This window comes from Panthera uncia, chromosome A2 (assembly GCF_023721935.1).
Source record: "Panthera uncia isolate 11264 chromosome A2, Puncia_PCG_1.0, whole genome shotgun sequence".
Classification (NCBI taxonomy): domain Eukaryota; kingdom Metazoa; phylum Chordata; class Mammalia; order Carnivora; family Felidae; genus Panthera; species Panthera uncia.
The window spans coordinates 93,120,961-93,136,135 of record NC_064816.1 but is presented as its reverse complement, the minus strand read 5'-3'; the positions used below and the strand labels follow the sequence as shown (position 1 = coordinate 93,136,135).

The window sequence follows — 15,175 nt, the reverse complement described above, 5'->3', positions numbered from 1 at the left end:
TCCCAGGAGTCAGAATTCAGCACGGTAAACCAACCGAGATTTGAAGCAGAGAGAGCTGGATTGGAGACCTGATCAAATCATCTAAACTTTTGATACACGTCCCAAGCACGTGACAGGTTAAGGGGAAAAACATAAAAGTAAATGCCAAAAACAAACACAGAAACAAAACAAAGAAAACTAAAACACTTTTTAAATCACCAACAGGCATTTTCCAGAGATAAAACTTTATTTAAGGCATCAAGCAATACACTGAAAAGAGGTGAGTCACGCACAAGTAATGTCCTTATTTCCATAATTGTATGTTTGATACTCTCTGCCCTCTTGAAAAGGGTGTGTAGTTAGCAAAGATGAGAAACAGTTTTTATACATAATCATATCAATAGAAGTGTTTAAGAAAGTCTTTAAATTTTGTTTTTCTTTCTTTGAAAAGAATTTTGGTTTTATTTCAGAAAACCAAAACAAGCTAGTTCTTCTACTCAGGATGAAATTTCTCTCCAGTTATTTATGAAATAATACAGCTGCCTTTCTCTTTAAAAGGATTCTTGTCTTCTGGAATTCCTTTTACAAGAGGATCCTCTCCAGAACGTTCTTCAATGTAGTTCTTTATTTCTTCAGAACATTTAGACACCTTAAGAAGAAAAAAAAAAGAATGAATCAGGTCAGGATCATCTACACTTTAGTGAAATTAATTTAATTGAGTACAGCCAGCACTTTAAAAAATGAAATAATATGAAAATATTAGCACAAAGCATGTGTAATACATATGCTACATATGAATGACACAGTCTAAAATACATTTCTCACTATGGTGAGGGCCAAAAAGTTTGAAAGTCACCATATTAAACAGATCATCCCCAGCAATTTCTACCCATTGTGCCTCATATGACTTCCTGCCACTGCTAAAATACAATTATGGTGTATCCATAATATTTTAGGAACTGAAACATACCCCGTTTTCAATTTCCCATGCTAATGAACAGGTGCAGTAATAGATAATCCCCAAATGTTTTGGGCTGCATCCTGCCAAAATTCTCACTTATTATGGGCGTGTGCCATGTTCTGCAATTTTACAAAATGATGGAAACACTGGAGAAGGCCTGATGCTGGGAAGGTGGAGGTTGCCTATTCATACCATTTGTGTCTCTATTCAGAATCCCTTCCCACTGCTGGAGGGCAATGATCACAACAACAGATTTATCTGAGGTTTATTAGGCTTATCTGAGACTCTTGTGTTTATGTAATTAGTTGAAACTTTTCCTACAAAGGAGAAAGGATTGAATACTTTCCTCAGAAACTCTATCCTTTAGAAACAGGTTGCATGAATGAGTTTAAAAAAGAAAAAGGAATAAAAAGGAAAGGAAAAGAAGGACTAGTGTCTTAGTGAAGGTCTGCATGATGAATAAGAAATTAGAAGTAAAAATTACAGAAGCTCTAGCAAATTCTAATATAGACTTCTTAGCCCTAAGAAACTGTTCCCATTGAGTTTATAATCTAGATTAGCAATCTTCAAATTGTTTCAATGGTAATCACTAAAACACGTTTGCATAATTATCCCCAAATGCATATAATTATAAATAATATGTAATTATTTACTTATAAATAAGCACAGATGCTACTGTGTTAATACATAATGCATAATTATAAAACATAAACTGGAAACTGTCAAATGATGAGGCTTAAAATCTAACCAAAAGTAGAAATTGTAATATCTTACTCCCATACCCCAAAGATTCTTTGCACACAATGTAAAGACCACTGTTCTAAAAAATTAAAACTAGCTGATGTAGTTATATGACTTAAAATGTGGAGAAATAACCATCTATTCAAGTGCCACCCTCTCAGGTGACAATTGCTTTTATTTGTTGTTGACATTTATAGTGCATGCATTTTATGTGAATTGTCAGAAGTACAGATACAAGTATCCATAACCTGGGGTCTGTCTCCCCAGAGCTATTTGTGGATAAGATTAGAGTTCCCCCAAATTGTGTCTTTCTTACAGAGGCTTCTTCATTAAGTTTCCGAAGAGATCTGCAGCCTCTGAAAGTGAATAATTACTCCTCTGAGCATTTCCTTCCACGATCAAGAAGATAGGTTTGAACAATTAGCTGGAGCCAGAATTCAGCCTGTGAATTTTGTGTCCTTGGCCTGAGCAGAGCACACAGCTCAGACATGTACAATTTATTGACAGAATAATGAACTGGGCATCAGAACACATGTGTTTCAGTAAGTGCTCTATTATTATCTCTGAGGTCTTAAATAAGAAGGTGGTTAGCCTCCTTGGGATTCAGTTTTTTATCCTTAAAAGTGAAAGCACAGAAGGATCTCTAAGAACCATAATGTTTGTATAGCACTAATACTCTATAATTCAAAGTGTCTGATAACATATGTTTGAGTATTATTATTAGGATTTAGACACCTCTCCTTGTATCCCCTAAGGCTATCCCTCATGTTTTCTTCGCCCTCGGCATACACTTGGAGTTGGAAAACAGATCCAGCAGGGTGTGTCCTAAACAGTGGAGGTGGGGAGCTGCCAGGGAGGAACAGGGTAATGAATGATACCTTTAATTTCCACACAGTCAGCTGCACCCAGGCTCCTGCCCGATTTCTAATTTGAAGCTTAAAATACCTAGAAGACATTTGTCTCTTTTTCTCCTGTAAGTTCTGCACACTCTGTTACTAGGATATTACAACTTTGTACAATGCTTTACTTCAGTATATGCAACTGTTTAATATGTAACCTCTACAAAGCAGTGTGTGAAAAAAATCTAAGTGGCCAACACATACTGCACTGTGCCATCCACAAAATGGGTCCCTTAAAGTTTCAATAAATTACCCTATTGTTTGGGTCTTATAACTTTGTTTTTTTTCCTTTAAACACAGCAGTATTTTTAAAGCAACAAAAACTTTGAACAAGGATAGAAGTAACTTTGCACTCCAAAATCTAGGAAGCATAGGGATTTGGAGGTTAAATTTGAGAAAAGAAATGCACAAAGAGTAAAACTCAAAAACACCTGCATCTTCCAATTATTACTCAAAATGTTCATCCTGAGTAACAGGACTGTGTCATGAATAGATTTACTAAAGTAGAGCAGGAAAGCAAGCGAGCATATTTACCATACCTGCTTAATTTCCATTTTTTCCTTAATTTTTTCTAGTATTAAAGCACAGAAAAATGAAATTAATTTATTTTTATTTTTATTTTTTTGCTGGGGAGAAAGGATTAGAGCATTTCCTTTAAAAAATATTTATCCTAAAACCTATTCCCGGACTACAGGTTGCCTGATTGAGGAAAAAAGGAAGAAATGCATGCTCACAATACCAGTAAGAAATTGAAGTAAAATTTACAAAATCTCCAGCAAATTTCAGTGGAGACTTCTGAACACGGAGGCATATGTTCTCACTGAATTTGTAATCCACTTTAGTGGTCTCTAAGATTTTTAATCATGATCACTAAAAAGAGTTTTCAAATGCACATCAGTATATATATTATTACTTATACATAAGTGTAAAAATGCTGTATTCGTTCATTGTGCGCCCTTCTAAAACAAAGTGGAAAGTATAAAGGGATGAGAGTTACAAACAAATAAAAATAGGAATTGTAAGATTTTGTTTCCAAGCCCCAGTGAACTGTTCATTGCATACCTCTGGAGAGGCCTCCTGAAATTCAAAACTATGTAATTCAAATTACCTAAATTGTGATGAATTAAATAGTGATAAAACAAAAACACCTTTAAATACCAGTCTTTCCCTTAATGAAAAAGATCAAGGAATGAAATAGCCATCTGCCTTCTTCCTAAATTTGAGTTTTTAAAACCAACTAACAGCGGGCAGAATTTTTTTGTCCATGGTCCCCCATGCTAGGCTCAGATGCTCTGACAGTTGGCTTTGAATTAACTCATGGGATCCTTGCGCTCTCCTTTCCCTCTTGTGATTTCTCCACATCAACTGGCAGGTGCCAGGTACAACCAAAGCCCCACTTCAAGAGACGCTGGTGCGGGGGCGGGGAGGGGTGAGAAACCAAAGAACAAAAAAGCTGTACTGTTTTACTGTAACAAACCAGGCAAAACCACCCTTGGTTCATTTCAGAGAAGGGAATAACATTCTGGGACAATTTACCTGTTGCCTCTGCAATTTCACTTCTTTGCGCAGTTGCTCAACTTCCATCTTCAGCTTTTCCTTTTCTGGCAAATCTTCGATGTGAAGGGCCGGCATTTTCAGCCCAGAGCTGGGCCCGAGGACTGCTCTGCAAGTGGAGTGGCTGAAGTGCGGCGAACCAGGGCGCGTCCCCAAGTAACTGTGGTGCCCGCGCACCCCGCCCTCCGGCTCAGGACGGGACCGCCTCCCCGAGGTGGCCCCCAGAGCCCTGAGCGCTCAGCTGTCCCCGGGTCTTCTCCACGTGCTGGCCCTGCCCAGCGCCCTGGGATCTCTCTAGGGCTCCCACGACCCCGGGTGGCCGGACCCTGCGAGCCCGGGGACGGTAGAGTTGGGAGGGAGCCTGAGAAGCTCGGTGCTGCGGGATCTCCGGGCGGGATGCTGGCCCTCTGCCGGCTCCCGAGTCGGCCACGCCCGCGCGGGACCGGCCAGGGCTGCGGCTCGAGGGTTGGGGCTGCACTAACCCACTTTCCTGGAGAAACAACTGTAAAGTTTTACTTTTTGTTCCTTTTTTGTTTTGTTTTGTTTTCCGTTTCCAAGTCACATCCGGGTTTTGTTTGTGAAGCAAGAAAAGGAGGACACTACCCTGCAGGAAATAACGACCCTTCACCTCTCCAAGAGTTTCAAAAATATACAGCATGTTCCTTTTCCCCAGTTAATATACATGTGTACTGTGGGAAATGCGAACGCTTAAGAAAAGGCCCAAGAGGAAAGTGAAACTGACCTGTAATCTCAGAAACACCCACCACGTCTGTTGATGGACGGTTGTGTTGCGTTGTGTTCCTGATACATATTTACACATTGGGGGATCGAGGAGTCATTGGGATGTGAATATTGTTTACAACTTGCAGGACCATTTTCTGGCAATCGTCTGCACCCTCCACAGCAGAGTTTTTGTTCTTTCTTTAGCGGAGTGTTTTGTAATGATTTAGTGGACACGCGGATGATACTAGAGAAGACAGAAGCAGCAGTCTTAAAGTTCTTACCAGAAAGTATTTCTCCACTCCCTATCAACCAAGGATTGGGTGACTGTTGACACCATGGGTCTTGAATTCCTGGCTCCAGCACCTTTCTGGACATAGGCAGCAGATTCACTAAGTATTGGTTTCTCCACTATCTGCAAAGCAGTATTCATCTTGCTGCCAGGAAAAGTGTCTGCTATGACAAATGCTTACCTGCAATGTAAGGTTTCCCTTGACTATAAACTAAAGCCTTCTTAATGATGGTCAACAGACTAGAAGAAAAATAAAGCATTAAGGGTAGGAGACCTTCCCAGTCAGATATTTCTCTTTTTGGAGATATTACCTCCTGCCTACAGAGCCAGATTCAAGAGTGGTGGCATGAACTGAGTTTTTCAGGGCACTTGACCTGAGACACCCATTGTCACTCCCTGTCTTGTGAGCAGAGGTTTTGTTTGCTCACAATTTCTATGTTCCACCCACTTATCTTCAATGAATATCTTGGAACAAGAAGGACAACAAGCTACTTGGTGATTACTCTGGGTCTAGTCCCAGCTCTGTCCCTGGCTAGCACTGGAAAAGTCCTTTATTTATTTATTTTTTCTGGATTTTGGCTTTCTAATTTATACAATATAGGATGGGGAAGGGGAGAGGTGGATTAGCCAAGGTATGTTTTGTTTCTAATTGTATGTATGTATCCACATCTGATAAATCACTTTCACAAAGAAAACTGTTTAGGAGTTTCTTTTTCTATATTTGAAATACCACACATTCCAGGATCTCCCAGGCTCAAAGAAGTCAAATCAGCTGCCAAAGTTTTCCCCTGTTAGTAAGCTGTGAGCCAAGACAAAAAACTAACATCTGTCTCCAAAAGCAATTTGTATTTTCTGATTCCCCATTGCTCAGATTTAAAACGTTGGTTAAAAATAACTTAAACAAGTTAGTGAAAGTAGTTAACATGACCCAAATTAAATAAACTCAGCACCCAAATTAAATAAGTTGTTTAAGTATCTTAATGTATTTCTTTTTGGTCCAAATCATAAAAGCCGAATTATTTTAGCCTGGAAATTTTTCCTCTATGAAATCATCAACTTGCATGCAGTGATAAATATTTATAAAACCACAGTGGTTCTTTCACTTCTTCCACAGTATTATGAAACTTAAATTAGAGATGAAATACATATTATTATTTTTTGTTTTTATTCTTATCAAATAATGCAGGGTCCTAATATATTAAGTTAATTGATTAAACTAAAATGAATTGAGAAATGCTGAAATCCATGACCACACAACATTTTGAAAACTGTCTTGTTTGGTTTTAAATGGTAAGATGCTGGGAACACGTTTTAGAAGAGCATGTAGCTCCCATCCCTAGCATGGAATGTACCTCCCAGACAGCAACCATGGTAAGCAATTTCTTGTGTATTCTCACAGAAATGTTCTACCAACAAAACCATTTGGATAAACAGATTTTAAAATCCATATCAGTTATATCCAAATGTAATGTAAGCTTTTTACTTATATTTTACATATAAGTAATAGAAGTTATGATTGTTGTGTTTTTTTTTACAAAATAGTATGTGTACAAACCATTCTGCAATGAAAATAACAAGTATAACCAGAAAGTAACTTTTATTAGCCCATTATCTTCTGACAAATGCTTTAAAGAAAACTGCTTAAGAAAATTAACCATGTGTTTATTTCCTATCTATCTATCTATCTACCTACCTACCTACCTACCTACCTACCTATCTATATATCATCTATCAAACCTTTACACCCAACATGGGGCTCGAACTCATGACCCGGAGTTCAAGAGTCACAAGCTCCACCAACTGAGCCAGCCAGATGCCCCTATTTCTACTTTTAAAGTATAAAAGAGCAAAGACCATGAAATATTTACCTTGACATGCAAAAAAAAAAAAAAAAAAAAAAGAAAGAAAGAAAAAAAAAAAAAAAAAAAAAAAAAAGGAAAAAAAGGAAAGAAAAAAAAGAAAAAATTCTTTGGCTATGTTTCTGAATGTATTAAGTATGTTGTTAAAAATGCATATAAAGGAAACTATATAAGAAAATATCAAGAGTGTCATATTGGAGTTGATTTAATGCTAGGTTGAACTCAAAAAGACCAGGATTCTGGTCTTATTTTATCTTATGTTTTGTTTTGTTTTGTTTGTTTTTACAGGACATATATTCTCTCTGCCTCTGTTTTGTTAGTGTAAATAAACTAGGTTATTTCCCAAATTCTGCTCTTCTGGAATTTATAAAGTTCATGATGACTGTTTAGGCCATTAAAATGATGGTTTCTTTAAGGAACATATTTAACAAATATTTGATGCACTTGGTTCATTTTATTTTACTTCAACTTATTATAACAATCCCATGGAAAATTTCACAACTGACCCATTCAACTGTGTGCATAAGCTTCCTTTTCTAGATGGAGATAATATGAAGTAAGAGGATGACCTGTGTCTCATGCTCCAATTATCCTTTTTATTTTTCTGAGAGACAGAGAGTGAGCACACTTGAGTGCACTGGGGAGGGACAAAGGGACAGAGAATCTTAAGCAGGCTTCATACCTAGCTTGGGGCCAGTCATGGGCCTCGATCTCATGATCTGAGATCACGACCTGAGTCAAAATCTAGGGGTGCCTTGGTGGCTCAGTCCATTGAGCTTCAGACTCTTGATTTCAGTTCAGGTCATGATCTCATGGTTTGTGAGATCAAGCCCCACCTTGGGCTCTGCGCTGATAGCTCACAGCCTGCTTGGGATTCTCTCCCTCCTTCTTTACCCCTGCCCTGTTCGTGCTCTCTCTCTCAAAAATAAAAATTAAAAAAAAAAAAAAGAGTCAGATGCTTAATCGACTGAGCCACCCAGGTGCCCCTAATGCTCCAACTATCTTAACAACTACTTATAATTCATATCAAATATGATTTATCAATTGTGCTTATACAAGACTTTAATTTCCATTTAACTGGTCATTCTTATTACTCATTTTACTGTTTTCCTCATGTTAATATTGTTTTAAGAATTTAGGAAGTTTGATATTAGCCTTGTTTTCAAATCTGGCTCAAATCAAATCAGTCCAAATTAGAATAACTGGTTTTTTTTTTTTTCTTGCTAAAGCTTAAACTCACTTATGTGTACAAAATACCCTCAAAGTGCAAGTATCTCAAATGGTATACTGCAGTATGTATACTTAACTCATTCTCACTACTGGTCCCAGGAAGTTTTGTTGAAGAGCCAAATGCTAAGGCTATGCCAGGAGTCTCTTTTGTTTCCCTGTAATCTTACCTCATTCCTTTTTACCTAGTAATCCATGGTCCTGAAATAACAACTTCTGGAAAGAAAAAAAAAAAAAAAGGTCACTCACTGTTGTAGCTGTACAGCCTGTGGAATAGTCATGATTATCACATCCTTCTTCTTAAACCATCTTTCTCTGTCACTCCTTTCTATGATTTTTATCTTATTCCACTTCTGCAGATAATCTGTATTTTTTTTTAAGTTTTTTAATTTATTTTCCGAGAGAAAGAGTGCAAGTGGGGGAAGGGGCAGAGAGAGAAGGAGACAGAGAATCTCAAGCAGGTCTGCACTGTCAGCACCAAGCCTGACATGGGGCTCGAACTCATGAAACCATGAGATGATGACCTGAGCCAAAACCAAGAGTCGGACACTTAACCAACCGAGCCACCCAGGTGTGCTGACAATCTGTATTTTTAAGCAATACGAATGTTACCCTACTGTCGATTTATTCCTCAATTAAGCTAATAAGAATTCTGAATTATCCAATATAAAAAGTATTACCCTTTCCTGCTTTTAATTGAACACTTAGTCAATTAAATTGTAGAGACAATTTATTAGTTGGTATGGCAGTTTCAATAATAAACAGAGCGTCTGGCTTGGGGAATTTACAATACAGAATTGAGATCAAGACAACCATACCAACTGTAATAAGAGAAAGCAAAGCGATGTTAAATGAGTTAAAAGATTTACAGAATACTCTTGGGATGGAGTGAGGGACAGAAAAGATAGTTTTTAGTGAGTCTCAGAAAGGAGTAGGATTCAAAAGGCTGAAGTGAGTTAGAGAAGAGGACATTTCAGGTGGAGAGATCAATACGACTAAAACTGCAGAAGGTGGGGAAATGGGGTGTCATGTCAGTGGTCATTTAATAGTTAAGTTTGTTGGCTACAGGAAGTCTCCAAGGTTTATTATAACAGAGGACATTTGCTCATCTCTATTCTAAGTGATTTTAAATTTTCATATAAGAATCCATCCTATGCTCTCATTTTATACATGAAAAAAACTCATGATGTTCAAAGAGTTGAAGTAGAAAGTGGACAAACCAAAGCTTTAACTTAGAATTATCTGGCTCTCAGATCTATTTCCAGTTGTTAGAGATGTTAGTTAGGACCATGCATGTAGAGATGTTGGTTAGGATCATGCGTGTTACTAAGTGCCATAGCAAGGACTCTGTATTTTTTTAATCAGGGGGAAAAAATAAATGGAACACTTAATAAACATTAATTTGCATCAAACTGCACATGGAAAAACCCTTGAGATGGACCACAATTAAAGAAGTAAAACAAGTAAAATATATAGTATGCTAGATGGTGGTGGGAGCTATGGAAGAAAATAGAGTGGAACACAAAGGCAGTGCTGAAGGGGTGCTTGGAAAGGAGTTTTATAATTTTAAACAGGGGAAAAGAGCTTCTGCTGAGGAAAGGGTAGTTTATCCAATAGTTTATCCTGGAATCCCTTAATACCGAAAGCATGTCTATATGTGATAGAGTGTGTTGTTAACCACGCAGCCAGAGATCCGGAGTCTGGGCCTGAGAAACTTGCCAATTCACTTCTCTGAGCCTGGATTTCCTCTATTTCAAAATGAAAGGGTTGAGCAGGAGTCAGCAGATCTTTGCTGAGCATTTACTACCACCAGAGTGGGAAAACACCGTGCTAGGAGCCAAACTTGGGACCACATTGACATTCCCTTCCAGACCAAATAAAGATAATTCTTACCTTGTTTTTAAAATGGATGACAGGGGTGCTTGGGTGGCTCATTCAGTTGCGTGTCTGATTTTGGCTCAGGTCATGATCTCAGTGTCCGTGAGTTCAAGCCTTGCGTTGGGCTCTGTGCCGACAGCTCAGAGCCTAGAGCCTGCTTCAGATTCTATGTCTCCCTTTCTCTCTGCCCTTCCCCTGCTTGTGCTCTGTCTCTCTCTGTAACTCAAAAATAAATGAGTATTTTTTAAAAATTTTCAAAAAATGGATGACAATCAGTGTGCCTGGGTGGCTCAGTCAGTTGAGTGTCCAAATCTTGATTTCAGCTCAGGTCGTGATCCCAGGGTCCTTGGATCAAGCCTCATGTCAGGCTCTATGCTGTGCGTGGAGCCCGCTTAAGATTCTCTCTCTTTCTCTCTCTCCCTGCCGCTCTCCCTCTCCCATAAGTCATTAAAATAAAACAAAAAGAACATTAATTAACATTTCCTTGTATTCTGATCACTGACGTATCCAAAAATAGCACTGTACGTGTGAGATAGGATAAGGAAACAGTAACAATAAAAGTAGTTTCCAAGTTGGGGTAATAAACACTCATCATTTGTTACAGAAACAGAGGCAAATTATCTTAGTCATTAGCACAAAGGTAGTGAGATTTGGTTTATGTCAACTCAATAAGATGCCAGGAGGAAACTGATTAGGAAGATGATGCAGAACAAAGCTATTTTTCTACCATTTTGCTCTTACACTGCTATAGGAAAAAGGACCGTATTGGTGACAGTCTTCTTAGAGATGGGATGGAATAGCACGTATCTTAAAGATTTCTGGATATGCATCTAGTTCCTTTCTCAGTAACACTAGTTAACACTTGTTGGGTCTTACTGTGTGTCAGGTGGTACACTAAATGCCATAATCACTCTAGTGTAATATTTAACCCCAAGTAAAAGGGGATAGAACCATTATTCTTTCTTTCCTACAGCAGAAGAAACTGAGATTTAAAAAGATTAAGTAACTTATCCAAAGTCAGAGAGGCAGTGAAGTGCCAGGGCCAGAACTTTCTGGCTTCTTATGATGTTTCCTCAGGAACTGCGCTGTGAGATCATGATCTGAGACAGTCACTTACCCGACTGAACCACCCAGGCGTCCCATGAAACAGTAGGTATCGTTAAAAGAAAAAGGTCAATCAAAATTCACTGTACTAAACAGTTGAAGAAAAACAGATTTATACATTATCACATCCCAGTTTTTATTTAAAGTTTATAATTATAAATTTAAAGCTTTACGTACATGCTTAATAGAATTCTTATATATGACCAAAAACTAGTACTGTCATTAAAGCTCAAGATATTCCAAGGATTTTTTTTTTTTTTTTCTTATGAAATCACACAGCCTCCTTTGAGCTCCTTGAAGGGATTTTTGTCCTCTGGGATACCCTTTACTAGTGGATCTTCGCCAGATCTTTCTTCAACATAATCCCTTACTTCTTCACAACATTTGGAGACCTTAAAGGAAAAGAGAAAGAAATGACACATTTGGTTCAATACAATTGCTGCAGAATCCAAGAATGTATTTATTATAATTTTTGTGTTCTTTTAAATGTGGTTCTGCTTTCCGCCAATGCGTATGTACTTTCTAGGAGAGAAGAAGGAATAGCTGTTCACCAGAGTGAACACTGATTGAATATTTTTCCTCTTTCCAAAAATGTGACCTGTAAAGGTGGAAGGGAATGAATAATTGTTAAATTCCAGGCTTATCACTGCTCCTGGATTCTCAGAAGTATACACATGTAATGTTATTTTAAACTCATTTACAATGATTGATGATGACAGTGCATTAGAAGGTGACCTCCAAAAGGTCAGGGACCTTTGGCTGATTTGTTCACATGTATCGAGAACACAGACTGCATTTAGTTGGTGCTCCATAAATAAGTATTTGTTGAACTGAGTTTTTTTTTTTTTTTTGTGAGATTGACCTTCCCTCATATGCACTATTATAATAATGAGTTCATGAAAAATCAGGCTTTAGTACTTTAATGGGCTCAGCCAGAGCCTGAATGATCCATGTAACATTTAACCCACTTTTTAGTCAATGTTCTATAACATATATAAATACAAATGTGTGTGTGTGTGGTGTGTGTGTGTATGCATGCATATGCATGCATATATACACAGGATCAAGTTATCATTCCTTTTAACTTTCAGCTTGTTTCCTTTTCACTTAATACATCATTCATGAAATTAACATGAAACTACTTCATTTCCGGCAGCCCATTAGGTGGCCATTCCATAAGCTATCTAGGTATTGTATTTTTTTAATAAAATATTTATGCTATTTTTATATGAAAATTTCCAGCAACATTAGATATAAGACTTAAGATTACTTTTTAACTCTGTAAACTCATTATGTACATATTAGAAAACATCATTCCTAACTGAGGCAAGACCTTGGTCAGATGGCTCCTTCAATTGGAGTTTATATACAATTTTAAAATATGCAGTAATTCAGATTCACATTTGTTCTTTCTCAAAACTAAGATTTAGATTCACTTTATATATATTTTTTTTAATTTTTTTTTTTTTATTTTTTAAAATTTATATCCAAGGTAGTTAGCATATAGTGTAACAATGATTTCAGGAATAGATTCCTTAGTGTCCCTTACCCATTTAGCCCATCCCCCCTCCCACAACCCTTCCAGTAACCCTCAGTTTGTTCTCCATATTTGAGTCTCTTCTGTTCTGTCCCCCTCCCTGTTTTTATATTATTTTTGTTTCCCTTCCCTTATGTTCATCTGTTTTGTCTCTTAAAGTCCTCATATGAGTGAAGTCATATGATTTTTGTCTTTCTCTGACTAATTTCACTTAGCATAATACCCTCCAGTTTCATCCACATAGTTGCAAATGGCAAGGTTTCATTCTTTTTGATTGCCGAGTAATACTCCATTGTATATATATACCACATCTTCTTTATCCATCGATGGACCTTTGGGCTCTTTCCATACTTTGGCTATTGTTGATAGTGCTGCTATAAACATGGGGGTGCATGTAGATTCACTTTTTTTTTATACTTCTCCGAACACCAGCTTTTTGGGCCCCAATCAGATGTCAGGAATAGAGGTTTAACTGCTGTCCTAATTCTGGAGTCAGAGAGGGGTTGGTTTTGACAATGTCTAACTAGGATCTGGGGCTACAAGGAGCAATAAATTACCCAAAACCCATGTGAGTATGTTGTTCAAAATGTATTTCAGTGAAGCTTATTATAAGTATAGATAGTTTAATATAGGATTATATGGCATTGTGGAAAGCATGGACTCGATTCGGGCCACTCCAGGTCTGAATTTTGGCTCTACCCACTTACCCACAATAGACCCTTAGTTAGGAGAGTTCACCCAAGGTTTAGTTACTTCATCTACGAAATAGGAACAGCAACACTAGTTCCATTAAGTTCCCAGCATACAACAGATTCTCAATCAAATGGCAGCTATTTTTAGCTATTACCACAAAGATTATCTTCAACCTTTGCCCACTGAATTGACATATAGTCATTGCAAATCTGTCCTCTAAAAGTGGGATGCAAGCAGTTGTCTTATTCTGACAATAGTGCCTTGATAGCAAAAGAGGTTGAGGCATATTATGAACTAGTCTGGGTCTCAGACTTCAATAATAATTTAAAAAGTAGTAATAATAGCAGAAAAAACTTGCTATGTCCTAGGTATTGTTTTCAGAGCTTTATATATATTATCCCATTTATTCCTCCCAATTGTCCTCTGAATTACATTTTGTTACTATTCCCATTTTACAGAAAATATCTCAGGTGAGTGTTCCACAGAGAGAAAGCTGTGGAGCCAGAATCTGAGCCAGGGATATGGTTCCAGTATCTATCCACTGGACCATACTATAAGGATGCTATACCATCCTGTATCAGAAATGTCAGTTCAGGACCTAAAATTTCTGTGTGTGTGTGTGTGTGTGTGTGTGTGTGTGCATGTAGGTTGTATGTAGGTGTGTGTGGTTTGGGCAGTGTGGTATTAAATTAGTTTGACTTCCAAGAGCGAGGAGACATTGAGTAGTAGGGAAAAGGAACCCCCAAACCTGACAGATGGTAAGATGTATGTGATGTTTACCCAAAATAAAAAAAAATAAAAATTCCCAGGTGAGCTTGCCATAAGTGAATAATAAACATGAACACAACCAAATTGCCTTCAAAACAATAATCCTGAGGATATAAGTAATCAAACAGCTTTTGGATGTTTCAAGTAAGAAAAAAGAACTTTCTTTTATGCCAAAAGTTTATGTTTCCTAAATTATAAAGATTTTAACTTTTTTGTTGTGAGTTCCAAGCTCTTCTTGATATTTATAAATTTAATTGTTTTTTACAACAAAATATGTCTTGCCTGTATGGAAAGGGCAACAGGGGAGTTTGAGACAATTATAAAGGGGAAAAAATCCCCAAAATTCCCATATGTATTGGGAGTAAGAGTTTTGAGCAAAATACAAAGATAATGCAAACTACTCCCCATCTTTTTGCTCTGGCTTGATAAAACAAATGTTTGAAAAAATATAAAATATACTCTTATTATTCATGGAGGAGTTTTTGTTCTACTTACTTTCCTAAAATGAAGAGATCTAAAATACATATCTACATCTTCCAAGCTTCAGTCACTGTTTGCTTGGAGGAAACTTTTATTCCTTTGCCATTTCTGGTCCTTTTAACAGCAGAGAACTCTTGGTATCCGTTTCCAAGATCTGTCATATGTTTTTAGGAGGAACGAGTGAGTTCTTGTGCTTGAACTCATTTTTGTTTGCAAAGAAGGAATAGAATGTACTCCTTCATTACTAGCCATGACAGTGCTGGAGGGGATGAGGTTTTGGCTAAAAGTATTTAAACATCAAACTATTGCATTAAATAAAGAGAAGCTTATCAATTTAGAAAAGTAAAAATAAAATGCCTATATGTATTGCTTCACTTTACTGCTTAACTGAAATATGGCCTCCGTCTCATCTTCTTTCTTTCTGCCTCTTTTTCTTTTTCTTTCTTTCTTTCTTTCTTTCTTTCTTTCTTTCTTTCTTTCTTT

The 15,175-nt window shown here is 37.3% G+C and overlaps 2 protein-coding genes across 2 annotated transcripts in view; both read right to left on the bottom strand.

Moving 5' to 3' along the window:
* Positions 1-207: 207 nt before the first annotated feature.
* Positions 208-4,220, bottom strand: GNG11 (G protein subunit gamma 11). Its single transcript, XM_049641467.1, has 2 exons — positions 4,117-4,220; positions 208-628 (listed from the first exon to the last, which is right to left on the bottom strand). The coding sequence occupies exons 1-2, from the start codon at positions 4,210-4,212 to the stop codon at positions 503-505; spliced, it is 222 nt and encodes a 73-aa protein (XP_049497424.1). The 5' UTR covers positions 4,213-4,220; the 3' UTR covers positions 208-502.
* A 7,155-nt stretch (positions 4,221-11,375) lies between these two features.
* The window catches only part of GNGT1 (G protein subunit gamma transducin 1), a 25,160-nt gene continuing 21,360 nt past the window's right edge, over positions 11,376-15,175 (bottom strand). The window contains exon 3 of the mRNA XM_049641466.1: positions 11,376-11,606. Within this exon, the coding sequence (XP_049497423.1) occupies positions 11,478-11,606 (129 nt within the window). The 3' untranslated portion in view covers positions 11,376-11,477. The remainder of the gene's footprint in view (positions 11,607-15,175) is intronic.

Bases quoted from the DNA above. Each gene is read 5' to 3' on its own strand.
- GNG11 (XM_049641467.1), bottom strand. From the start codon at position 4,212: ATGCCGGCCCTTCACATCGAAGATTTGCCAGAAAAGGAAAAGCTGAAG. The intron at 629-4,116 runs GTAAATTGTCCC...TTTCTTCTTAAG, and splicing joins TGAAATTGCAGAGGCAACAG to GTGTCTAAATGTTCTGAAGA.